This window comes from Heptranchias perlo, chromosome 3, assembly GCF_035084215.1.
Source record: "Heptranchias perlo isolate sHepPer1 chromosome 3, sHepPer1.hap1, whole genome shotgun sequence".
In the NCBI taxonomy this organism is placed as follows: domain Eukaryota; kingdom Metazoa; phylum Chordata; class Chondrichthyes; order Hexanchiformes; family Hexanchidae; genus Heptranchias; species Heptranchias perlo.
The window spans coordinates 120,988,542-121,009,509 of NC_090327.1; the positions used below are offsets into that span (position 1 = coordinate 120,988,542).

Here is a 20,968-nt window from a genome sequence, read left to right on the forward strand (position 1 = left end):
AACAAGAAAAAGGCCCCCAAAATTCCATGGGGTGCTACACGTGTGACTCTGACCCACTAAAAGTTCATAGGGTCAGGGAGAGGTCACCTGAATTGTGCGGCTTCAGTGGGTTGGCAACGTGGAGCCCTCCCCAAAAACAGCCAGAATGTCAGGTGAAGAGTCCCAGATCAAGGGGGGTGGGGTTATCAGGCACATTCAGAGACAGGGGTACAGGCAGAGACAGGGGTACAGGCAGAGACAGGGGTACAGGTAGAGATAGAGGTACGGGTACAGTCAGAGACAGGGGTACAGGCAGAGATAGAGGTACGGGTACAGTCAGAGACGGGGGTCAGGCAGAGATAGAGGTACGGGTACAGTCAGAGACAGGGGTACAGGCAGAGATAGAGGTACGGGTACAGTCAGAGACGGGGGTCAGGCAGAGATAGAGGTACGGGTACAGTCAGAGACAGGTACAGGCAGAGATAGAGGTACAGGTACAGTCAGAGACAGGTACAGGCAGTGATAGAGGTACGGGTACAGTCAGAGACGGGGGTCAGGCAGAGATAGAGGTACGGGTACAGTCAGAGACAGGTACAGGCAGAGATAGAGGTACGGGTACAGTCAGAGACAGAAGTACGGGTACAGTCATAGACAGGGGTACAGGCAGAGATAGAGGTACGGGTACAGTCAGAGATAGAGGTACGGGTACAGTCAGAGACAGGGGTACAGGCAGAGATAGAGGTACAGGTACAGTCAGAGATGGGTACAGTTACAGTCAGGGGTGCAGGTACAGTCAGGGGCGCAGGTACAGTCCCGTTAGAAAATTGACTTCTCTTCTATTGAACTTTACTTGCTTCCTGCCACTCAGGGTGACACCATTAGCTATGGATTTCTAGTATATGATGTATTTTTATAGCTGGTTCTGGAATGAGCTCTGTGAAACAATATTAGCTTTCAGATTGTAAAAATATTATTTTAAAACTAATTGAACATTTGCCCATGAAATTAGATTGACACAGATTGTGACAACAATTTAATTCCTGCAATTTCCAGCAAATTTCAGAGTGAATTCAAATGCCTGGTTATGCCTCCAGTCTTTGAAGAGAGTGAGTTTTGAATTGAAGAATTTACATTTCTACAGCGCCTTTCACGACCTCAAGACGTCCCAAAACGCTTTACAGCCAATGAATTACTTTTCAAGTGTAGTCACTGTTGTGATGTAGGAAATGTGACAGCCAATTTGTGCACAGCAAGATCCCACAAACAGCAATGTGATAATGACCAGATAATCTGTTTCAGTGATATTGGTTGAGGGATAAATATTGGCCAGGACACCGGGGAGAACTCCCGCTGCTCTTCTTCGAATAATTTTACATCCACCTGAGAGGGCAGACGGAGCCTCGGTTTAATGTCTCATCCAATAGACGGTACCTCTGACAGTGCAGCACTCCCTCAGAACTGCACTGGAGTATCAGCCTGGATTATGGGCTCAAGTCTCCGGAGTGGGGCTCGAACCCATGACCTTCTGATTCAGAGGCAAGAGTGCTGCCCACTGGGTCTTCCTGACATCAGTACTGAACGTGCCCTTTACTAGTTTGTAGTCAGGTCCTCTGACCTATGGTTATGGTTTAACTCGGGATAGTGATGCAGGTTTAACTTTTTCTATTCCACTTCCTTTTCTATTTAAGGTAATTGGCAAAAGAACCAGAGGGGGAGATGAGGAGAATTTTTTTACACAGCGAGTAGTTATGATTTGCCTGAAAGGGTGGTGGAAGCAGATTCAATAATAACTTTCAAAAGGGAATTGGATAAATACTTGAAGGGGGAGTGGGACTAATTGGATAGCTCTTTCAAAGAGCCGGCACAGGCACGATGGGCCAAATGGCCTCCTTCTGTGCTGTATCATTCTATGATTCACTCAGTACCTTGTGTACTTTGATAAGATCTGCTTTCACACGCCTCAGCTCACTCAGCACAGGCCCGGGGCTAAACGGTAGATATTCCTGATCGGAATGGTTTTGTACCTCAGATTCAAACACTGCATCACCCCCACTGGTGGGAGGGGTCTCCCAGAGCTCCTTTTTAATTAAACATCACATCAGCCCTGCCAGGGGAAAAATGCTAACAGCCTAAACTTGGCTGGTGAGGTACTGAGGTAAACCATCCACTGAGTGACCAGGAAATAGTGCGAATACTTTTAGCACAGAAGGAATTGGAGGCCGAGTGCCATTGACTTTGGCAGATTCAACTTAGCAGAAGGAAACTTACCCCAGGCACAGAGCACAGATCCCTGAAGATTTTACAAATGAACTCATTTTCCACACACTTTACCGTATGCTCAGCAACAAAGGTCTTTTAAAAAATCATATTTGTCTTTTGATTGTGCACAAATGTTGAAAATGAGAGTATGAGTTAATTATGGAATATGTGGGCATCAAAAGTCATTTTATATATTTCTCTTCTTAAACCCACCAGCTGTTTCTCTCTCAACCACGAGCTTCAGAAACGAGTAATCCACACACCAGGGCAAAGTAACTCTCGGGGTGATTGTTTTCTGTTTGTCCCGTTGAGCGGTGTTAATGCTGGGGAATAAATCACTTGCCCATGTTAGGCATCCATGTAAACGTCACGCACTCCCAGGTCAGGTAAGTGACAATACATCGCAGGGTAAAGCTCCCTCTACCCCTTTAAACCCGAGCGCAGGTGAGAACTGCCTTTCTTGTTTTATTCGGGAAGTCCCGATGGTGTCGAATTGGAGATCTCTCTTGCTTTTGAACCGTAAAAGACTCCATCCTCCAGCCCTACAGCCCCCGACTCTCTGCTCCTCTGAGTCTGGCCTCTTGTGCATCCCCCCCACCCCACCTCACCCCACCATTGGCGGCCGTGCCTTCAGCTGCCCAAACCCCTTGCTCTGGAATTATTTAGGTACAAAAATTAATTTAAAAGGCTAATGGAATGTTGGCCTTTATCTCAAGTGAAGCTGGAATACAAAGCGAAGGAAGTTATCCTTCAGTTGTACAGGGACTTGGTCAGACCCCACCTGGAGTACTGCGTTCAGTACACCTCAGGAAGGATATATTGGCCTTTGAGGGGGTGCAGCGCAGATTCACCAAAATGATACCTGGGGCTAAAAGGGTTAAATTATGAGGACAGGTTGCATAGACTAGGCTTGTATATAGAAGATTAAGGGGCAATCTAATTGAGATGTTTAAGGTGATTAAAGGGATTCGATAGGGTAGATAGAGAGAAACTATTTCCTCTGGTGGGAGAGTCCAGAACAAGGGGGCATAACCTTAAAATTAGAGCTAGGCCGTTCAGGGGTGATGTCAGGAAGCTCTTCTTCACACAAAGGGGAGTGGAAATCTGGAACTCTCTCCCCCAAAAAGCTGTTGAGGCTGGGGGTCAATTGAAAATTTCAAAACTGAGATTGATAGATTTTTGTTAGGTAAGGGAATTAAAGGTTACCGATCCAAGGCGGGTAGATGGAGTTAAGATACAGATCAGCCATGATTTAAATGAATGGCAGAACAGGCTCGAGGGGCTGAATGGCCTCCTGCTGTTCCTATCTCTCCACCTCCCTCTGCACATTTAAGACACTTCTTAAAACCTACTTCTTTGACCAAATTTTGAACACCTGTCCTAATATCTCCTTCTTTGGCTTGGTATCAAACGTTGTTTGATAATCACTCCTGTGAAGCACGGAGGGATGTTTTACTAGGTTAAAGGCGCTGTATAAATACAAGTTGTTGTTGTTCTTTCCAGCACATGTCTGACGCTTGTTATCCCAGATTATTTCAAACATTTTGGTTCATTGGGAGCACGGCGTTGCCTGGGGAATGAGAAATAGTTGGATTGTAACCGAAACCCAACTGGTGAACAATGAGCAGCACGGAGGGAAGGTGCAGCAATACAAGACTCTCAGGCCGGCAAATCAGCGCAACTGTACAGAACACTACAGTCGCACTCCAAGCTCCTCCCAACACATTGCAGGCTAGGTGGAGAGCCCACAACTGCACCAGTCCCACATTCCCATCTCCCACATCAGCCTTCCCGGGGGGCTCTCCTGAGCCGATTGCCAATTTAGTGCCAAATGAGGGCAGTTCTGTGCTACAGACTCGTGTCTACTAGGAACTGGATTGTATCTTGCCAAACTCATTCACCTCCAGCAGAGAGAGAAGGCTTTCATCGCATCGATCTATGTGTGTGCCAGAACTGAGAGGGCCAAGTGCGATCCCACTGCCCCACTCAGTCTCCTGCAACTTCCAAACCCTGCAACAAAAGTCCATTCAGTAGCTGGCAGCCGGAGCCCTGAGATATTTCCGGCTTCTTCATTGTCGCAGCCTGTTCGTTGCTGATAAAAGAAATCACTTTAAGTTCCACGCGGGGACAATCTACACAGCAAGCAGACACACTGATGTGGAACTAGCTGTTATCAGACATGCTGTTAAGTGGAGAGTCTCATGGTTTTACTAGACCTGCTGAAATTAAGAACTTGCATTTCTATGGCACTTTTCACAACCTCAGGACATCCCAAAGTGCTTCACAACCAATTAATTACCTTTTGAAGTGCAGTCACTGTTGTAATGTAGGAAACACAGCAGCCAAATTACACACAGCAAGATCCCACAAACAGCAATGAGATAATGACCAGTTAATCTGTTTTTAGTGATGTTGGTTCAGAGATAAATATTGGCCGGGACACCGGGGAGAACTCCCCTGCCCTTCTCCGAATATTGCCAAGGGATCTTTTACATCCACCTGAGAGGGCAGATGGGGCCTCGGTTTAACGTCTCATCCAAAAGACAGCACCTCCGACAGTGCAGCACTCCCTCAGTACTGGCACTGGGAGTGTCAGCCTGGATTATGGGCTCAAGACTCTGGAGTGGGGCTTGAACCCACGACCTTCTGACTCAGAGGTGAGAGTGCGACCCACTGAGTCACAGCTGACACCAGAAGGACTACGCAGTGTGGAAGAGTCTGTACACATCAGTAATATTTCTGCAGCTCACCTGCTTTTGTCGTTACTTTCAGCAAGTAACCATCTAACTCAATGGAGAAGTGTTGATTCTCGTAAGGTAGAGATATCTTCACCCCATCCCTCTTCACCGTCAGGTGCTGCAGGAGGCTGATGCTGGTTCTGCTCACCATCACCTCAATGGCCTTGGTCCAGGAGTAGGCATACGTCCTGCGGGCATCGTTCTGTACCAGCACCTGGAAACTGGCAGCAGTGGAGCAGTCCTTTGTTAACACATACTGGCACGTCCCTTGAAAGTTAAAGGCCCTTCCATCAAATGTGTTGTAATGTGGGTCTCCAAACACAGTGCAAACGCCCGGCTCTGAGAATGTAAAAACAAACAGTTAGTAAATCTGTGACGGCCGTCTAGACTCGCAAACTGGGAGATGTGAACCATTTCCCATCGGAGGAGGAGCAGCGAGAGATGTCTGGAGCTGGTGACTGTGAATGTTGCGAGTGGAGAGGTGGAATGAGAGCAGCTTGTAAAGGACCTCATAGCATGACGACACACATTGAAATCAGCTGAGGATTTACCGTCCGTGTTCTGACAATAGATTTAAACAGACAAAGTAAAAAAGGGGAAGTTACAATGACCTCTGTAGGAGGAGACGGTAATTTAGAATCAACACCATTCCCGGATTATTTGTTTTCCCTGCTCTGGAGTTTCTCAGCAATGGATATTTTGTGTGCGGTGAGGAATGTTCAATCCACTCAGCTACTGGCCTGAGGAAAGTGGTCACTGTCTCCCAGCATTAGAGGAGGGGGAGGTAGAGAGGAGGGTCTGACAACTCCATCCCCATCATCTGCTGTAGCTGCATCCTGGGTCCCCAACACCTGCACTGAATAGGGTGAGGCGAGGGAGGGGGAGGGACAGAGAGAGGGGACTGTATCCAGACAAAGAGGGAAAAGGGGTAATGGATCCAGAAAAATGGGGACTCTGCCCCCAGACCCAGACCCTGCCCCCAGACCCAGACCCAGAATCAGACCCTGCCCCCTGATCCAGACCCAGCCCCCAGACCCAGACCCAGACCCTGCCCTCAGACCCTGCCCCCAGACCCAGACCCAGAATCAGACCCTGCCCCCAGACCCTGCCCTCAGACCCAGACCCAGACCCTGCCCCCAGACCCTGCCCTCAGACCCAGACCTAGACCCTGCCCCCAGACCCAGACCCTGCCCCCAGACCCTGCCCCCAGACCCTGCCCCCAGACCCTGTCCCCTGACTGAAGACCCAGACCTTGCTCCCTGTACTAAGGATTTCCTGTGATGTGAAGATTACATGGAGGAAACAGAAGTAAATGAATTGCCTGCAATTGGGGCGTGTCAGGAGACGACCTTCCTTCCTCTGCCATTCAAGCACACGGCAACAGATGGGAACCATGGCAACAAATGGGAGCCACGGCAACAGATGGGAGCCACGGCAACAGTCCTTCTACTTATATCTTTTTGTGGTGGAATTTATTGGTAGAATTTGGATTAACGGAAACGTGATTGAAGCAAAGAATTCGAATTCATGCCCAATTTCCACTTACTACCATCCTGTAAAACTCCAAATATAAATGTTTTGCCAAACTGGCATCATGTTATCAGAGTCCAGTTATAATTTATTACCTAGTTACTACTTGAAAATAGTTATTCCGCTGTAAATCACACAACCCAGAGAGTTAAAAACAAGGACCTTCTGACAAATGGAAGCTGTCAGCCTTTGGGTTCATTTCTCGACAATGACTTCACTTCACAAGTACCTCATTAGCTGTAAATAACTTGGCACATCCTGAGGTCGTAAAAGGCACTATATAAATGCAAGTCTTTCTTTTCAACCATTTCAATTGGAAGGACAACAACTTGCATTTATATAGCACCTTTAACGTAGTAAAATGTCCCAAGGGGCTTCACAGGAGTGATTATCAAACAAAATTGATACCGAGCCACATAAGGGGATATTATGACAGGTGAACAAAAACTTGGTCAAAGAGGTAGGTTTTAAGGAGCATCTTAAAGGGGGAGAGAGAGGCGGAGAGGTTTAGGGAGGGAATTGCAGAGCTTCGAGCCTAGACAGCTGAAGGCACGGCCGCCAATGGTGGAGCGATTAAAATTGGGGATGCGTAAGAGGCTAGAATTGGAGGAGCACAGAGATCTCGGAGGGTTGTTGGGGCTGGAGGAGGTTACAAAGATAGGGAGCCAACAAACAGACACAGTACCTTTTGAGAGAGCATTAAGGTGGCAATGTTTTGAATCAGATGGTCTGGCGTTGGACTCCTGGCAACATCTCTGCCACCATGAGGGAGCTTGCTGCTACCAGGGGGAACGCAGGCAATGCAGAGGCGGGCCACAAGGGAGGAACTCGCTCACAGGGGCAGGAGAGCTCCAAGGATCGAAACACTGAATTTGTTTCAGGTCTCAGACTGAGGAGAGAGAGAGGTGCCCATTACTGGCCTGCTCCCCCCAAAAGGGGCATCAGCGGGGTATAATGGGGAAAAGTCCACCCTCAAAAGGGGTATCAGTGGGGTACAGCGGGGTAAAATTCACCCCAAAAGAGGCATCACTGGGCAGTCTAGTGGGGTAAAATCCACCCCAAAAGAGGAATCACTGGGCAGTATAGTGGGGTAAAATTCACCCCAAAAGAGGAATCACTGGGCAGTATAGTGGAGTAAAATTCACCCCAAAAGAGGCATCACTGGGCAGTATAGTGGGGTAAAGTCCACCCCAAAAGAGGCATCACTGGGCAGTATAGTGGGGTAAAGTCCACCCCAAAAGAGGAACACTGGGCAGTATAGTGGGGTAAAATTCACCCCAAAAGAGGCATCACTGGGTAGTATAATGGGGTAAAATCCACCCCAAAAGAGGAAACAGTGGGCAGTATAATGGGGTAAAATCCACCCCAAATGTCCATGGCCAGGAGTTTCCTCGTTGCTGTTCCCCTGTTGTAATTTTGCCGGAAGCAGAGTTGAGACCCGTTTACGTTGCACTTTCCAAAAGAACCGTGTCCCCCTCCCCCAGTGCCCCCTCCCCCTGTGCCCCCCTCCCCTCACCGTCCCCCTCCCAGTATCCCCTCCTCTCCCCCGTGTGCTCTTCCCCTCCCTCCATGTCCCCCCCCCCCACCGTGTCCCTCTCCCCTCATGTCCCTCTCCCCCCGGGTCCCCCTCCCCTCCCCTCGTGTCCCCCTCCCCTCATGTGGATTATAACTGCAAACTTGGTCAGCTTGACTTTTAATCTTCTGTTGTCAGCAGGACCCGATGATTCGATCGACACTGTCATTTGTACACTCGTGAGTTGGGCTGTAAACAAGTGTGTAAGTGCAGTGTCAAACCTGTACCTGCAGTGTAACAGGGTCACAGTGTGAGTGGAACTCAGTCTGTTTACTGAGTGGATCAGATTATTTCAAGTACAAATATTAGTTGAAAAGATAATAAACTGGGAAAAACTTACTCACTTTCAGTGCAAATTGGACAGCATCCATTTCTGTTAATGATTTTACCCTGTCGGATAAAGCACACTTTGTTTGAAAAAAAGGAAACCTGTGGGATTATTTACACATCAGTTCAGACTTACAGTACAGTTTAGATAAATCTCTGCCTTGTCTTGAGAATAAATCTGTTGGGTTAGACAACTGCTAAAGATAATATAAACTTGGGAAAAGAATGTGGCCCTTTAAGTGCTCTAGCAGATTGTAAGTCTTAAACGATTGTAGGAGTCCAGTGATGGGAACCTGGAGTCATAAACAGATCAGTGAGTCGAGTGGAGGATACGAGAGAGGGAGCAGCTCACAGACTGGAGAACTGAAGCAGTGCCCCAGACACAATAGCAATAGGTTGCCTTATCAGAAAAGTATCTTTGGACTGATTTCCAAAGTTAATTCAGTTCATATGTCACTAGCTCAGTCACTTTGAGCAGAAAGCTGAACTGGAACTGTGATTGTAGAATCGGAAAAAGCTGAGTAAATATGTAGAAGCAGTGGAGAGCAAAAGTATGACATTTTACTGTGCAATATTAACACTTGATGTACTTAAAACCACCTCCGGTTTCTATTAAATTAGGTGATTTCCACACGCATGAATTAAACATTTAAATTGTTATCTGACAGGGCAATTTCACTCCACCAGAATTAAACTTTAGCCCAAATTGCCAATCATGATTCACTGCAGCAGCTTTCAAGATTTTCTCCTTGTCAATTTTTCCTTCCTCAGCTCCTCTCCTGTGTCAGCCGTGGTTCAGTGGGCAACACTCTCGCCTCTGAGTTACAAGGTTGTCGGTTCAAGACCCACTCCAGAGACGTGAGCCCATAAACCGAACTGTCGGAGGTGCTGTCTCTCGGATGAGACTTTAAACCGAGGCCCAGTCTGCCCTCTCAGGCGGATGTAAAAGATCCCACGGCATTATTTGAAGAACAGGGGAGTTTATCCCCGGTGTCCTGGCCAATATTTATCCCTCATTCAACATCACTAAAACAGACTGGTCATTATCACATTGCTGTTTGTGGAATTTCCTACATTACAATAAGTGACTAGACTTCAAAAAAGTACTTCAGTGGCTGTAAAACGCTTTGGGACAACCTGAGGTCATGAAAGGCGCTGAATAAATACAAGTTCTTTCTTTTTTTCCTGCTGAGAGTGTTGGAGGTTTTGTTGCAGGACGGGCGCTCTGTTTCGGGATGGCGCTCTGGTGCGGGACGGGCGCTCTGGTGCGGGACAGGCGCTCTGTTCCGGGACGGGCGCTCTGTTCCGGGACGGGCACCAGAGCACCCGTCCCGGAACAGAGCTCCCGTCCCGCATCAGAGCGCCCGTCCCGCACCAGAGCGCCCGTCCCGCACCAGAGCGCCCGTCCCGGAACAGAGCGCCCGTCCCGCACCAGAGCGCCCGTCCCGGAACAGAGCGCTCGTCCCGCACCAGAGCGGGACGGGCGCTCTGGTGCGGGACGGGCGCTCTGGTGCGGGACGGGCGCTCTGTTCCGGGACGGGCGCTCTGGTGTGGGACGGGCGCTCTGGTGCGGGACGGGCGCTCTGTTCCGGGACGGGCGCTCTGGTGTGGGACGGGCGCTCTGGTGTGGGACGGGCGCTCTGTTCCGGGACGGGCGCTCTGGTGTGGGACGGGCGCTCTGGTGTGGGACGGGCGCTCTGGTGCGGGACGGGTGCTCTGGTGCGGGACGGGTGCTCTGTTCCGGGACGGGCGCTCTGGTGTGGGATGGGCGCTCTGGTGCGGGACGGGCGCTCTGTTCCAGGACGGGCGCTCTGGTGCGGGACGGGCGCTCTGTTCCGGGACGGGCGCTCTGGTGCGGGACGGGCGCTCTGGTGCGGGACGGGCGCTCTGATGCGGGACGGGAGCTCTGTTCCGGGACGGGTGCTCTGGTGCGGGACGGGCGCTCTGATGCGGGATGGGCGCTCTGTTCCGGGACGGACGCTCTGTTCCGGGACGGACGCTCTGTTCCGGGACGGACGCTCTGTTCCGGGACGGGTGCTCTGTTCCGGGACGGGCACTCTGGTGCGGGACGGGCACTCTGGTGCGGGGCGGGTGCTCTGTTCCGGGACGGGCACTCTGGTGCGGGACGGGTGCTCTGTTCCGGGACGGGCGCTCTGGTGTGGGACGGGTGCTCTGTTCTGGGACGGGCGCTCTGGTGCGGGACGGGTACTCTGTTCCGGGACGGGCGCTCTGGTGCGGGACGGGTGCTCTGGTGCGGGACGGGGATGGGCTGTGCTGACATTGACTTCATTCAATTGGCCACTGGCCATGAACACATGTTGACAATGAGTGGTGTCGAGCTATTTGAAGCGGACCAGAGTGATGTTCAATCCTGCTCTTGTTCACACTACCCAGAGGGGTGGGGACACAGGATGGAGATGAGGAGCAGGTGCTCTGTCTGATTGTCCACTCACTATCGACTGTAGCCCCTCTAGCTCTGTCCCAGATGGGATTGGCCAATGAGGTCCGTCATCTCTAACACCATCACCATCCGACTCTGCTGCTATTTCCCTTCCTCTGCCCTCCAGGGGTAAATTTTATTAGTTTATGCTCACTGTGTGAAATTAGTGCAGGAACCGTTTTCTAAACGGGACATTCATTTTCTTCGTGACTAAATATTTGGGCAAACCATTTTGTACATTTGTTTGACCGGGTACAGACCAGAAATGGGCGTGCGGAGTCAGACAAGGAGAGGGTACGGGAGCTGAAACTGGGCTCAGCGCTACCGAGGGGCGAAGTGAAGGGTTTCTCCTTCTGATTACTGTCCAGGAACAGCTGCTAAAGACCTGTGAATGTTAGGTGAAGAGGGGCTCGGGATTGGCCAGGATCACCACCGAACAGGTGGGTAATAATCCGGCCGGGAATCTCCTCCTCGTGACAGTGTTTTCTAGCAGGGTGAGGTCTCCCTCCTCCCACCCCCCGACACTGACAGAATCCCACCCCAGTGTCCTGGATCGTACAGAGCGAGATCTCTGGACAGAATCAACGCCAGCGAGAGGCAGCCAGCCGTGTGGGAGAGAGGGCCTGTGGAGGGACCAGAGGAGCCTGGAGAGCTGTCAGAGGGGCCGAAACCCCCTGCACATTGCCATGGAATCGTCACCGAACCGGGCCTTTAGCAGGTCAGTGTTGGGGTCGGAGTGGAGGGAAAGGAGAAGGCAGTGGGGACTTCTTTTTCCATGGGGGCTCATCTCAGGGCCGTTACCCCCACTTTGCGGGACTCCCATCACCTTCCCCATGGCAGCCCTGAGACACGCTGGTGAAGCGGGGCCGAAGGAAGGGCCCGAGGACACGGGATAGTGTCTGACCTCTGTCAATGGACCAGCCCCATTAACAAGCGCAGAGCAGGGTAGGACCGGCCTGTGTTAGTCATGGCGGGGGACATCCCAGTCGGGTGGCCACACTAGACGTCACTCCCTGAATTTCCCCCCATTCTCTGCCGCGTTCCCCCCGATTTCAGGTTAGATCATGGAGGAGAATCCAGTCCTGTGTCTAGACTCACACACGAGAAGCTACCACTCGATGAAGTGCCAGAGGGAGGAGCAGCAGTGGAAACCATCACAGCAAGGAGTTGATATGTTGATAGTGTTTCGATGAAATGGGAGGGAGGCGGCTCGTGCAGAGCATGAACACCAGCATAGACTTGTTGGGCTGAGCGGCCTATTTCTGTGCTGTGCATTCTATGTAACTCCTTCAGGGGAAGGGGAATACTGGTGGAAAAGATATGCTTCTGACTGACACATTCACCTTCTCTGTCCCAAACCCTTATTTTTAAGATCAGAAGAAATAGCTGTAACTGCACGGACACAATCGCACGGACACGCACCGCACGGACACAATCGCACGGACACGCACCGCACGGACACGCACCGCACGGACACAATCGCACGGACACGCACCGCACGGACACAATCGCACGGACACACACTGCACGGACACAATCGCACGGACACAATCGCACGGACACGCACCGCACGGACACAATCGCACGGACACGCACCGCACGGACACAATCGCACGGACACGCACCGCACGGACACAATCGCACGGACACGCACCGTACGGACACGCACCGCACGGACACAATCGCACGGACACACACTGCACGGACACACAACACACGGGTCTGTGAGGAACAAACACCCAACTTCATGAAGTTGTGGTTTGACGGGGTGTGGTTGGAGCTCACACACTGCCCCGTGTTACTGTATCTCCACAGAGGCGTAAGGAATGTCCTGTACTTTAATAAATCACAGTCATGGTTCACACAGACACAGTCACACATGGTCACACATGGACACACATGGAGTCACACAGACATATTCTCACACGGTCTCACTCGGTCACACACGGACTCACTACACTCACTTACCGGAGGACAGCTCTTGACAGGGGAGCACTCTTTCTTGCGACATTCTGTTGCTCCCTTTTTACAGGCACAAAGGGAGCAGTTAACAGACGACCACATTTCCCCGTCCTAAAGAGAAGAGGATTAAAAAAAAGATAAGTCTTTATCGAGATGATCCCCTTTGAGTTGTACTTTTATACTGCAGATCACCACCAACCCTCTCCCCTTCCAATAATTACTGGCGCAACAGTTTGGGACATTGTCTTAATAATATATTAGGGTTGAAAACCCTCGGACGCTCTGCCCTGTAGGTGGAGCAGGAAACTCCTGCAATGCTGACCCTCACTCCTAGTCCTGCTGGAGGGTCAGGGTCAGGGTCAGAAACAGCGACAGGCAGGTCAGAGTATGGGTCGGGGTCAGAATCAGAATCAGAGTCAGAGTCAGAGTGAGGGTTAGGATCAAGGTCAGGGTCAGTGTCAGAGTATGGGTCGGGGTCAGAATCAGAATCAAAGTCAGAGTCAGAGTGAGGGTTAGGATCAAGGTCAGGGTCAGTGTCAGAGTATGGGTCGGGGTCAGAATCAGAATCAAAGTCAGAGTCAGAGTGAGGGTTAGGATCAGGGTCAGGGTCAGCGTCAGCGTCAGAGTCAGAGTCAGAGTGAGGGTCAGGATCAAGGTCAGGGTCAGTGTCAGAGTGAGGGTCAGGGTCAGAGTCAGAGTCAGAGTGAGGGTCAGGATCAACGTCAGGGTCAATGTCAGAGTGAGGGTCAGGGTCAGGGACAGAGTGAGGGTCAGGATCAAGGTCAGGGTCAGGGTCAGAGTGAGGGTCAGAGTCAGAGTCAGAGTGAGGGTCAGGATCAAGGTCAGGGTCAGTGTCAGAGTGAGGGTCAGGATCAGGGACAGAGTGAGGGTCAGGATCAAGGTCAGGGTCAGGGTCAGAGTGATGGTCAGGGTCAGGATCAAGGTCAGGGTCAGAGTCAGAGTCAGAGTCAGGATCAGGATCGAGGTCAGTGTCAGAGTCAGAGTCAGGGTTAGAGTGAGGGTCAGGGTTAGTGTCAGGGTCAGAGTCAGAGTCAGGGTCAGGATCAGGGTTAGAGTGAGAGTGAGGGTCAGGATCAAGGTCAGTGTCAGGGTCAGAGTGAGGGTCAGGGTCAGAGTGAGGGTCAGGATCAAGGTCAGGGTCAGTGTCAGAGTGAGGGTCAGGGTCAGAGTGAGGGTCAGGATCAAGGTCAGTGTCAGTGTCAGAGTGAGGGTCAGAGTGAGGGTCAGAGTGAGGGTCAGAGTGAGGGTCAGAGTGAGGGTCAGGATGAGAGTCAGAGTGAGAGTGAGGGTCAGGATCAAGGTCAGTGTCAGGGTCAGAGTGAGGGTCAGAGTGAGGGTCAGGATGAGAGTCAGAGTGAGAGTGAGGGTCAGGATCAAGGTCAGGGTCAGGGTCAGAGTGAGGGTCAGGGTCAGAGTCAGAGTCAGAGTCAGAGTGAGGGTCAGGATCAAGGTCAGGGTCAGGGTCAGAGTGAGGATCAGGGTCAGAGTTAGGGTCAGGATCAGGGTCAGAGTTAGGGTCAGGGTCAGGGTCAGAGTCAGAGTCAGGATCAGGATCAGGATCGAGGTCAGTGTCAGGGTCAGGGTCAGAGTGAGGGTCAGGGTCAGAGTGAGGGTTAGAGTGAGGGTCAGGATCAAGGTCAGTGTCAGGGTCAGAGTGAGGGTCAGGGTCAGGATCAAGGTCAGTGTCAGGGTCAGGGTCAGAGTGAGGGTCAGGGTCAGAGTGAGGGTCAGGGTCAGAGTGAGGGTCAGAGTGAAAGTGAGGGTCAGAGTCAGAGTGAGGGTCAGGATCAGGGTCAGAGTGAGGGTCAAAGTCAGGGTCAGAGTGAAAGTGAGGGTCAGAGTCAGAGTGAGGGTCAGGATCAGGGTCAGAGTGAGGGTCAGAATCAGAGTCAGAGTCAGAGTGAGGGTCAGGATCAGTGTCAGAATCAGGGTCACGGTCAGAGTCAGAGTCAGGGTCAGGGTCAGAGTCAGGGTCAGGGTCAGAGTCAGGGTCAGGATCAGGATCAGGGTCAGGGTCAGGATCAGGGTCAGAGTCAGGGTCAGGGTCAGAGTCAGAGTCAGGGTCAGGGTCAGAGTCAGAGTCAGAGTCAGAGTCAGAGTCAGGATCACGGTCAGAGTCAGAGTCAGAGTCAGGGTCAGGGTCAGAGTCAGGGTCAGGATCAGGGTCAGGGTCAGAGTCAGAGTCAGAGTCAGAGTCAGAGTCAGAGTCAGAGTGAGAGTGAGAGTGAGGGTCAGGATCAAGTTCAGTATCAGGGCCAGAGTGAGGGTCAAAGTCAGGGTCAGAGTGAGAGTGAAGGTCAGAGTGAGAGTGAGGGTCAGGATCTGGGTCAGAGTGAGGGTCAGAATCTGAGTCAGAGTGAGGGTCAGGATCAGTGTCAGAGTGAGGGTCAGGGTCAGGGTCAGAGTCAGGGTCATGGTCAGAGTCAGGGTGAGGGTCAGAGTCAGAGTGAGGGTCAGGATCAGTGTCAGAGTGAGGGTCAGGGTCAGGGTCAGGGTCAGAGTCAGGGTCACAGTCAGAGTCAGAGTGAGGGTCACGGTCAGAGTCAGGGTAAGGGTCAGGGTCAGGGTCAGGGTCAGGGTGAGGGTCAGAGTCAGGGTCAGGGTCAGGGTCAGGGTCAGGGTCAGAGCCAGAGTCAGAGTCAGGGTCAGGATCAGGGTCAGAGCCAGAGTCAGGATCAGGGTCAGAGTCAGAGTCAGGGTCAGGGTCAGAGTGAGGGTCAGAGTTAGGGTCAGAGTGAGGGTCAGGATCAGGGTCAGGGTCAGAGTTAGAGTCAGAGTCAGGGTCAGAGTCAGGGTCAGATTGATGGTCAGGATCAGAGTCAGGGTCAGAGTTAGGGTCAGAGTTAGGGTCAGAGTTAGGGTCAGAGTCAGGGTCAGGGTCAGAGGTAGGGTCAGAGTTAGGGTCAGAGTCAGGGTCAGGGTTAGGGTCAGGATCAGGGTCAGGGTCAGAGGTAGGGTCAGAGTTAGGGTCAGAGTCAGGGTCAGGGTTAGGGTCAGAGTTAGGGTCAGAGTCAGGGTCAGAGTCAGGGTCAGGGTTAGGGTCAGGGCCAGTCAGAGTCAGGATCATCTTACTTAAATATCTCCGGCAAACCCCCTGTGCCAATGGGTGCCCTCTCGGAGGGAGGAAGATGCAGAATGTGACAGCTGCTCGTGGAGTGGTTTACAAGCTGGTCTCATTATTTATGTCTTTTTCCCTTCATTGCAGGGCTGACTTGCTTGGTCCCGCTGCCAGTCTGGGATGTCCAGGCCAAGACCCAGGACAAGATGCAGGCCTGGACACCCCAGTGGGTCTGACCTGCCCCATCATGGGCCTGGAAGCCGTTATCGTTGCAGCATCCAGGCTGCTGGGCGCTCAGGAGCTGCGAGCCTGCAGACTAGGCCACCGATCTCCGCCTCATTCCCAAGGCCGAGGGGCTTCTAACGGGGCAGGTTGGACTTCTGCCCAACGCAGGCCCCAGCGGGAAGTGCCATCAGAGCGTGTTCAGGATGGACAAGTGTCTCGGTCCATTTTCCACCTTCTCTTCTACCAGGCCTCTTCTGCCATCTTTGACCCCAAGTTGTTGCCCCAGGGCCCGAGGAACAGGCTCGAGGGGCCAAATGGCCTACTCCTGTCCCTATGAAATGTTGCTGGGTGTTTACAATCCTGAGCAAAAGCTTCTTCCGTTCAGGCATCATTAAACCAGTGCCCCTGCTATTGGAGGATGTTATATTGTACACCTCCAGTGGTGGGGGGGGGGGTGATGAGCCCAGGTATTAATTACATTATGTTAATTACTGCTGTAGGTCAGGACCAAGCACGTTTACATTAATTGACCTTCACAGTACACACCCTATAGATCCTGTTGCCAGCCCGACAAACTTTGACCTCTTCGACTGAAATGTAAGCGAGGCATTCAGGGCAGCAGACCTGACTCCCCCAACAGGCTCCAGGCAAGGAGCACTGCTTCCTGCAGATCACCGTGGAATCCTGCCATTGAAAAGAGATCTCTTTAAACAAATCCATCCTCTCCGGATCAAGTTAACCCCTGGAACATCTCGTCCCAAGGGGCAGTACGATTACAGCTCTCCCTTTAATATACCAAAGACGGACATCAATTCTTTACGGTGTAAAATGTTCTTCTTTTAGAAAGAAGAGTTTTTGTTATGGGCATATTTTGAATTTTTAACAGTTGGCAATCGAAGTAGCAGCTGCTGAATCTTCTGCGTTCGTTGAATCTGAGACACAAATTGGAATCGTAGAATCATAGAGTCATAGAAGGGTTACAGCACAGAAGGAGGCCGTTCGGCCCATCAAGGCCATGCCGGCTCTACGCAAGAGCAATCCAGCTAGTCCCAGTCCCCGTCCTTTCCCCCGTAGCCCTGCAATTTTTTTCCTTTCAAGTGCTTATCCAGTTCCCTTTTGAAGACCATGATTGAATCTGCCTCCACCACCCCCTCGGGCAGTGCATTCCAGATCCTAACCACTTGCTCCCTAAAATGTTTTTCCTCATGTCACCTTTGGTTCTTTTGCCAATCACCTTGAATCTATGTCCTCTGGACCTTGACCTTTCCACAACTAGGCAACACTGATGACTACAAAAGATGTCGCTATTGCTCCTTGACTGTTCCAGGCTTAAAGCATAGTTACGGCCAAAATTGGGCCTCAGGCCTCATCAGCGTATATCTAACGAGCTGCAGACGCCAATTGGGTCTCCAGAGACAGCTCACTGGCTTTACGAGGAAGAAATTGGGTTGGCTGCGGCCCTCAGGTAGGTCCTGGGAGTGGGGCGAATGGGAGAGGAGAGGCAATGGTCTTCGGGACTCTGCGGAATTCAAGCAGCAATTGACTTTACATTTCTCAAAACTTCGGCCTGACTTCAATTGGGAAACTGATGGAAGTATTATTATTCCAGAGGTGGAATAAGCAGACTCCTGGTATCACTCTCCCTGGCCTGACTCCCGGTGTCACTCTCCCTGACCTGACTCCCGGTATCACTCTCCCTGGCCTGACTCCCGGTGTCACTCTCCCTGGCCTGACTCCCGGTGTCACTCGCCCTGACTTGAATCCCGGTGTCACTCTCCCTGACCTGACTCCCGGTGTCACTCTCCCTGACTTGACTCCCGGTGTCACTCTCCCTGACCTGACTCCCGGTGTCACTCTCCCTGACCTGACGCCCGGTGTCACTCTCCCTGGCCTGACTCCCGGTGTCACTCTCCCTGACTTGACTCCCGGTGTCACTCTCCCTGACCTGACGCCCGGTGTCACTCTCCCTGACCTGACCTTCAGTGTCACTCTCCCTGACTTGACTCCCGGTGTCACTCTCCTTGACCTGACTCCCGGTGTCACTCTCCCTGACCTGACTCCCGGTGTCACTCTCCCTGACCTGACGCCCGGTGTCACTCTCCCTGACCTGACGCCCGGTGTCACTCTCTCTGACCTGACTCCCGGTGTCACCCTCCCTGGCCTGACTCCCGGTGTCACTCTCCCTGACCTGACGCCCGGTGTCACTCTCCCTGACCTGACCTTCAGTGTCACTCTCCCTGACCTGACTCCCGGTGTCACTCTCCCTGACCTGACACCCGGTGTCACTCTCTCTGACCTGACACCCGGTGTCACTCTCCCTGACCTGACTCCCGGTGTCACTCTCCCTGACCTGACGCCCGGTGTCACTCTCCCTGACCTGACTCCCGGTGTCACTCTCCCTGACCTGACTCCCGGTGTCACTCTCCCTGACCTGACACCCGGTGTCACTCTCCCTGACCTGACTCCCGGTGTCACCCTCCCTGACCTGACGCCCGGTGTCACTCTCCCTGACCTGACTCCCGGTGTCACTCTCCCTGACCTGACGCCAGGTGTCACTCTCCCTGACCTGACCTTCAGTGTCACTCTCCCTGACTTGACTCCCGGTGTCACTCTCCCTGACTTGACTCCCGGTGTCACTCTCCCTGAACTGACACCCGGTGTCACTCTCCCTGAACTGACTCCCGGTGTCACTCTCCCTGACCTGACTCCCGGTGTCACTCTCCCTGACTTGAATCCCGGTGTCACTCTCCCTGACATGCCTCCCGGTGTCACTCTCCCTGACCTGACTCCCGGTGTCACTCTCCCTGACCTGACGCCCGGTGTCACTCTCCCTGGCCTGACTCCCAGTGTCACTCTCCCTGACTTGACTCCCGGTGTCACTCTCCCTGACCTGACGCCCGGTGTCACTCTCCCTGACCTGACCTTCAGTGTCACTCTCCCTGACTTGACTCCCGGTGTCACTCTCCCTGACCTGACACCCGGTGTCACTCTCCTTGACCTGACTCCCGGTGTCACTCTCCCTGACCTGACTCCCGGTGTCACTCTCCCTGACCTGACGCCCGGTGTCACTCTCCCTGACCTGACTCCCGGTGTCACTCTCCCTGACCTGACTCCCGGTGTCACCCTCCCTGGCCTGACTCCCGGTGTCACTCTCCCTGACCTGACGCCCGGTGTCACTCTCCCTGACCTGACCTTCAGTGTCACTCTCCCTGACCTGACTCCCGGTGTCACTCTCCCTGACCTGACACCCGGTGTCACTCTCTCTGACCTGACACCCGGTGTCACTCTCCCTGACCTGACTCCCGGTGTCACACTCCCTGACCTGACTCCCGGTGTCACTCTCCCTGACCTGACGCCCGGTGTCACTCTCCCTGACCTGACCCCCGGTGTCACTCTCCCTGACCTGACTCCCGGTGTCACTCTCCCTGACCTGACACCTGGTGTCACTCTCCCTGACCTGACTCCCGGTGTCACCCTCCCTGACCTGACGCCCGGTGTCACTCTCCCTGACCTGACTCCCGGTGTCACTCTCCCTGACCTGACGCCCGGTGTCACTCTCCCTGACCTGACCTTCAGTGTCACTCTCCCTGACTTGACTCCCGGTGTCACTCTCCCTGACCTGACTCCGGGTGTCACTCTCCCTGACCTGACTCCCGGTGTCACTCTCCCTGACCTGACGCCCGGTGTCACTCTCCCTGACCTGACTCCCGGTGTCACTCTCCCTGACCTGACTCCCGGTGTCACTCTCCCTGACCTGACACCTGGTGTCACTCTCCCTGACCTGACTCCCGGTGTCACCCTCCCTGACCTGACGCCCGGTGTCACTCTCCCTGACCTGACTCCCGGTGTCACTCTCCCTGACCTGACGCCCGGTGTCACTCTCCCTGACTTGACTCCCGGTGTCACTCTCCCTGACCTGACACCCGGTGTCACTCTCCCTGACCTGACTCCCGGTGTCACTCTCCCTGACCTGACTCCCGGTGTCACTCTCCCTGACCTGACGCCCGGTGTCACTCTCCCTGACCTGACGCCCGGTGTCACTCTCCCTGACCTGACTCCCGATGTCACGCTCCCTGACCTGACTCCCGGTGTCACTCTCCCTGACCTGACGCCCGGTGTCACTCTCCCTGACCTGACTCCCGGTATCACTCTCCCTGACCTGACTCCCGGTGTCACTCTCCCTGTCCTGATGCCCGGTGTCACTCTCCCTGACCTGACTCCCGGTGTCACTCTCCCTCACCTGACTCCCGGTGTCACTCTCCCTCACCTGACTCCCGGTGTCACTCTCCCTCACCTGACTCCCGGTGTCACTCTCCCTGACCTGACTTGCGCATTTGGAGACACGAATATCCAGCTCGATCACAGGGAGCCCTATTGTTCTACCCCCAGGTTACACTATCATATAATTAGATACTATTGCCCAATCCCACTGCCCCCAATCCTACTGTCCCCCATTCCCACTACTCCCCAATCCCACTGTCCCCCAATCCCACTGTCCCCCCAATCCCACTGTCCCCCAAACCCACTGTCCCCCAATCCCACTGTCCCCAATCCTACTGTCCCCCATTCCCACTACTCCCCAATCCCACTGTCCCCCAATCCCACTGTCCCCCCAATCCCACTATCCCCCAAACCCACTGTCCCCCAATCCCACTGTCCCCCAATCCCACTGTCCCCCAAACCCACTACTCCTCAATCCCACTGTCCCCCAATCCCACTGTCCCCCAATGCCACTGTCCCCCAATCCCACTGACCCCCAATCCCACTGACCACCCAAACCCACTGTCCCCCAATCCCACTGTCCCCCAATCCCACTACTCCCCAATCCCACTACTCCCCAATCCCACTGTCCCGCA

General features: G+C 53.1%; 1 protein-coding gene across 2 annotated transcripts in view; it reads right to left on the reverse strand.

Annotated features, from left to right (window-relative positions):
• The window catches only part of bmper (BMP binding endothelial regulator), a 92,780-nt gene that overhangs the window by 17,837 nt on the left and 53,975 nt on the right, over positions 1-20,968 (reverse strand). For both annotated transcript variants that reach the window (XM_067981837.1, XM_067981842.1), the window contains 4 exons: positions 16,659-16,796; positions 12,815-12,919; positions 8,424-8,469; positions 4,989-5,315 (listed from right to left, as the gene is read on the reverse strand). In XM_067981837.1, the coding sequence (XP_067837938.1) occupies positions 4,989-5,315; positions 8,424-8,469; positions 12,815-12,919; positions 16,659-16,796 (616 nt within the window). The remainder of the gene's footprint in view (positions 1-4,988; positions 5,316-8,423; positions 8,470-12,814; positions 12,920-16,658; positions 16,797-20,968) is intronic.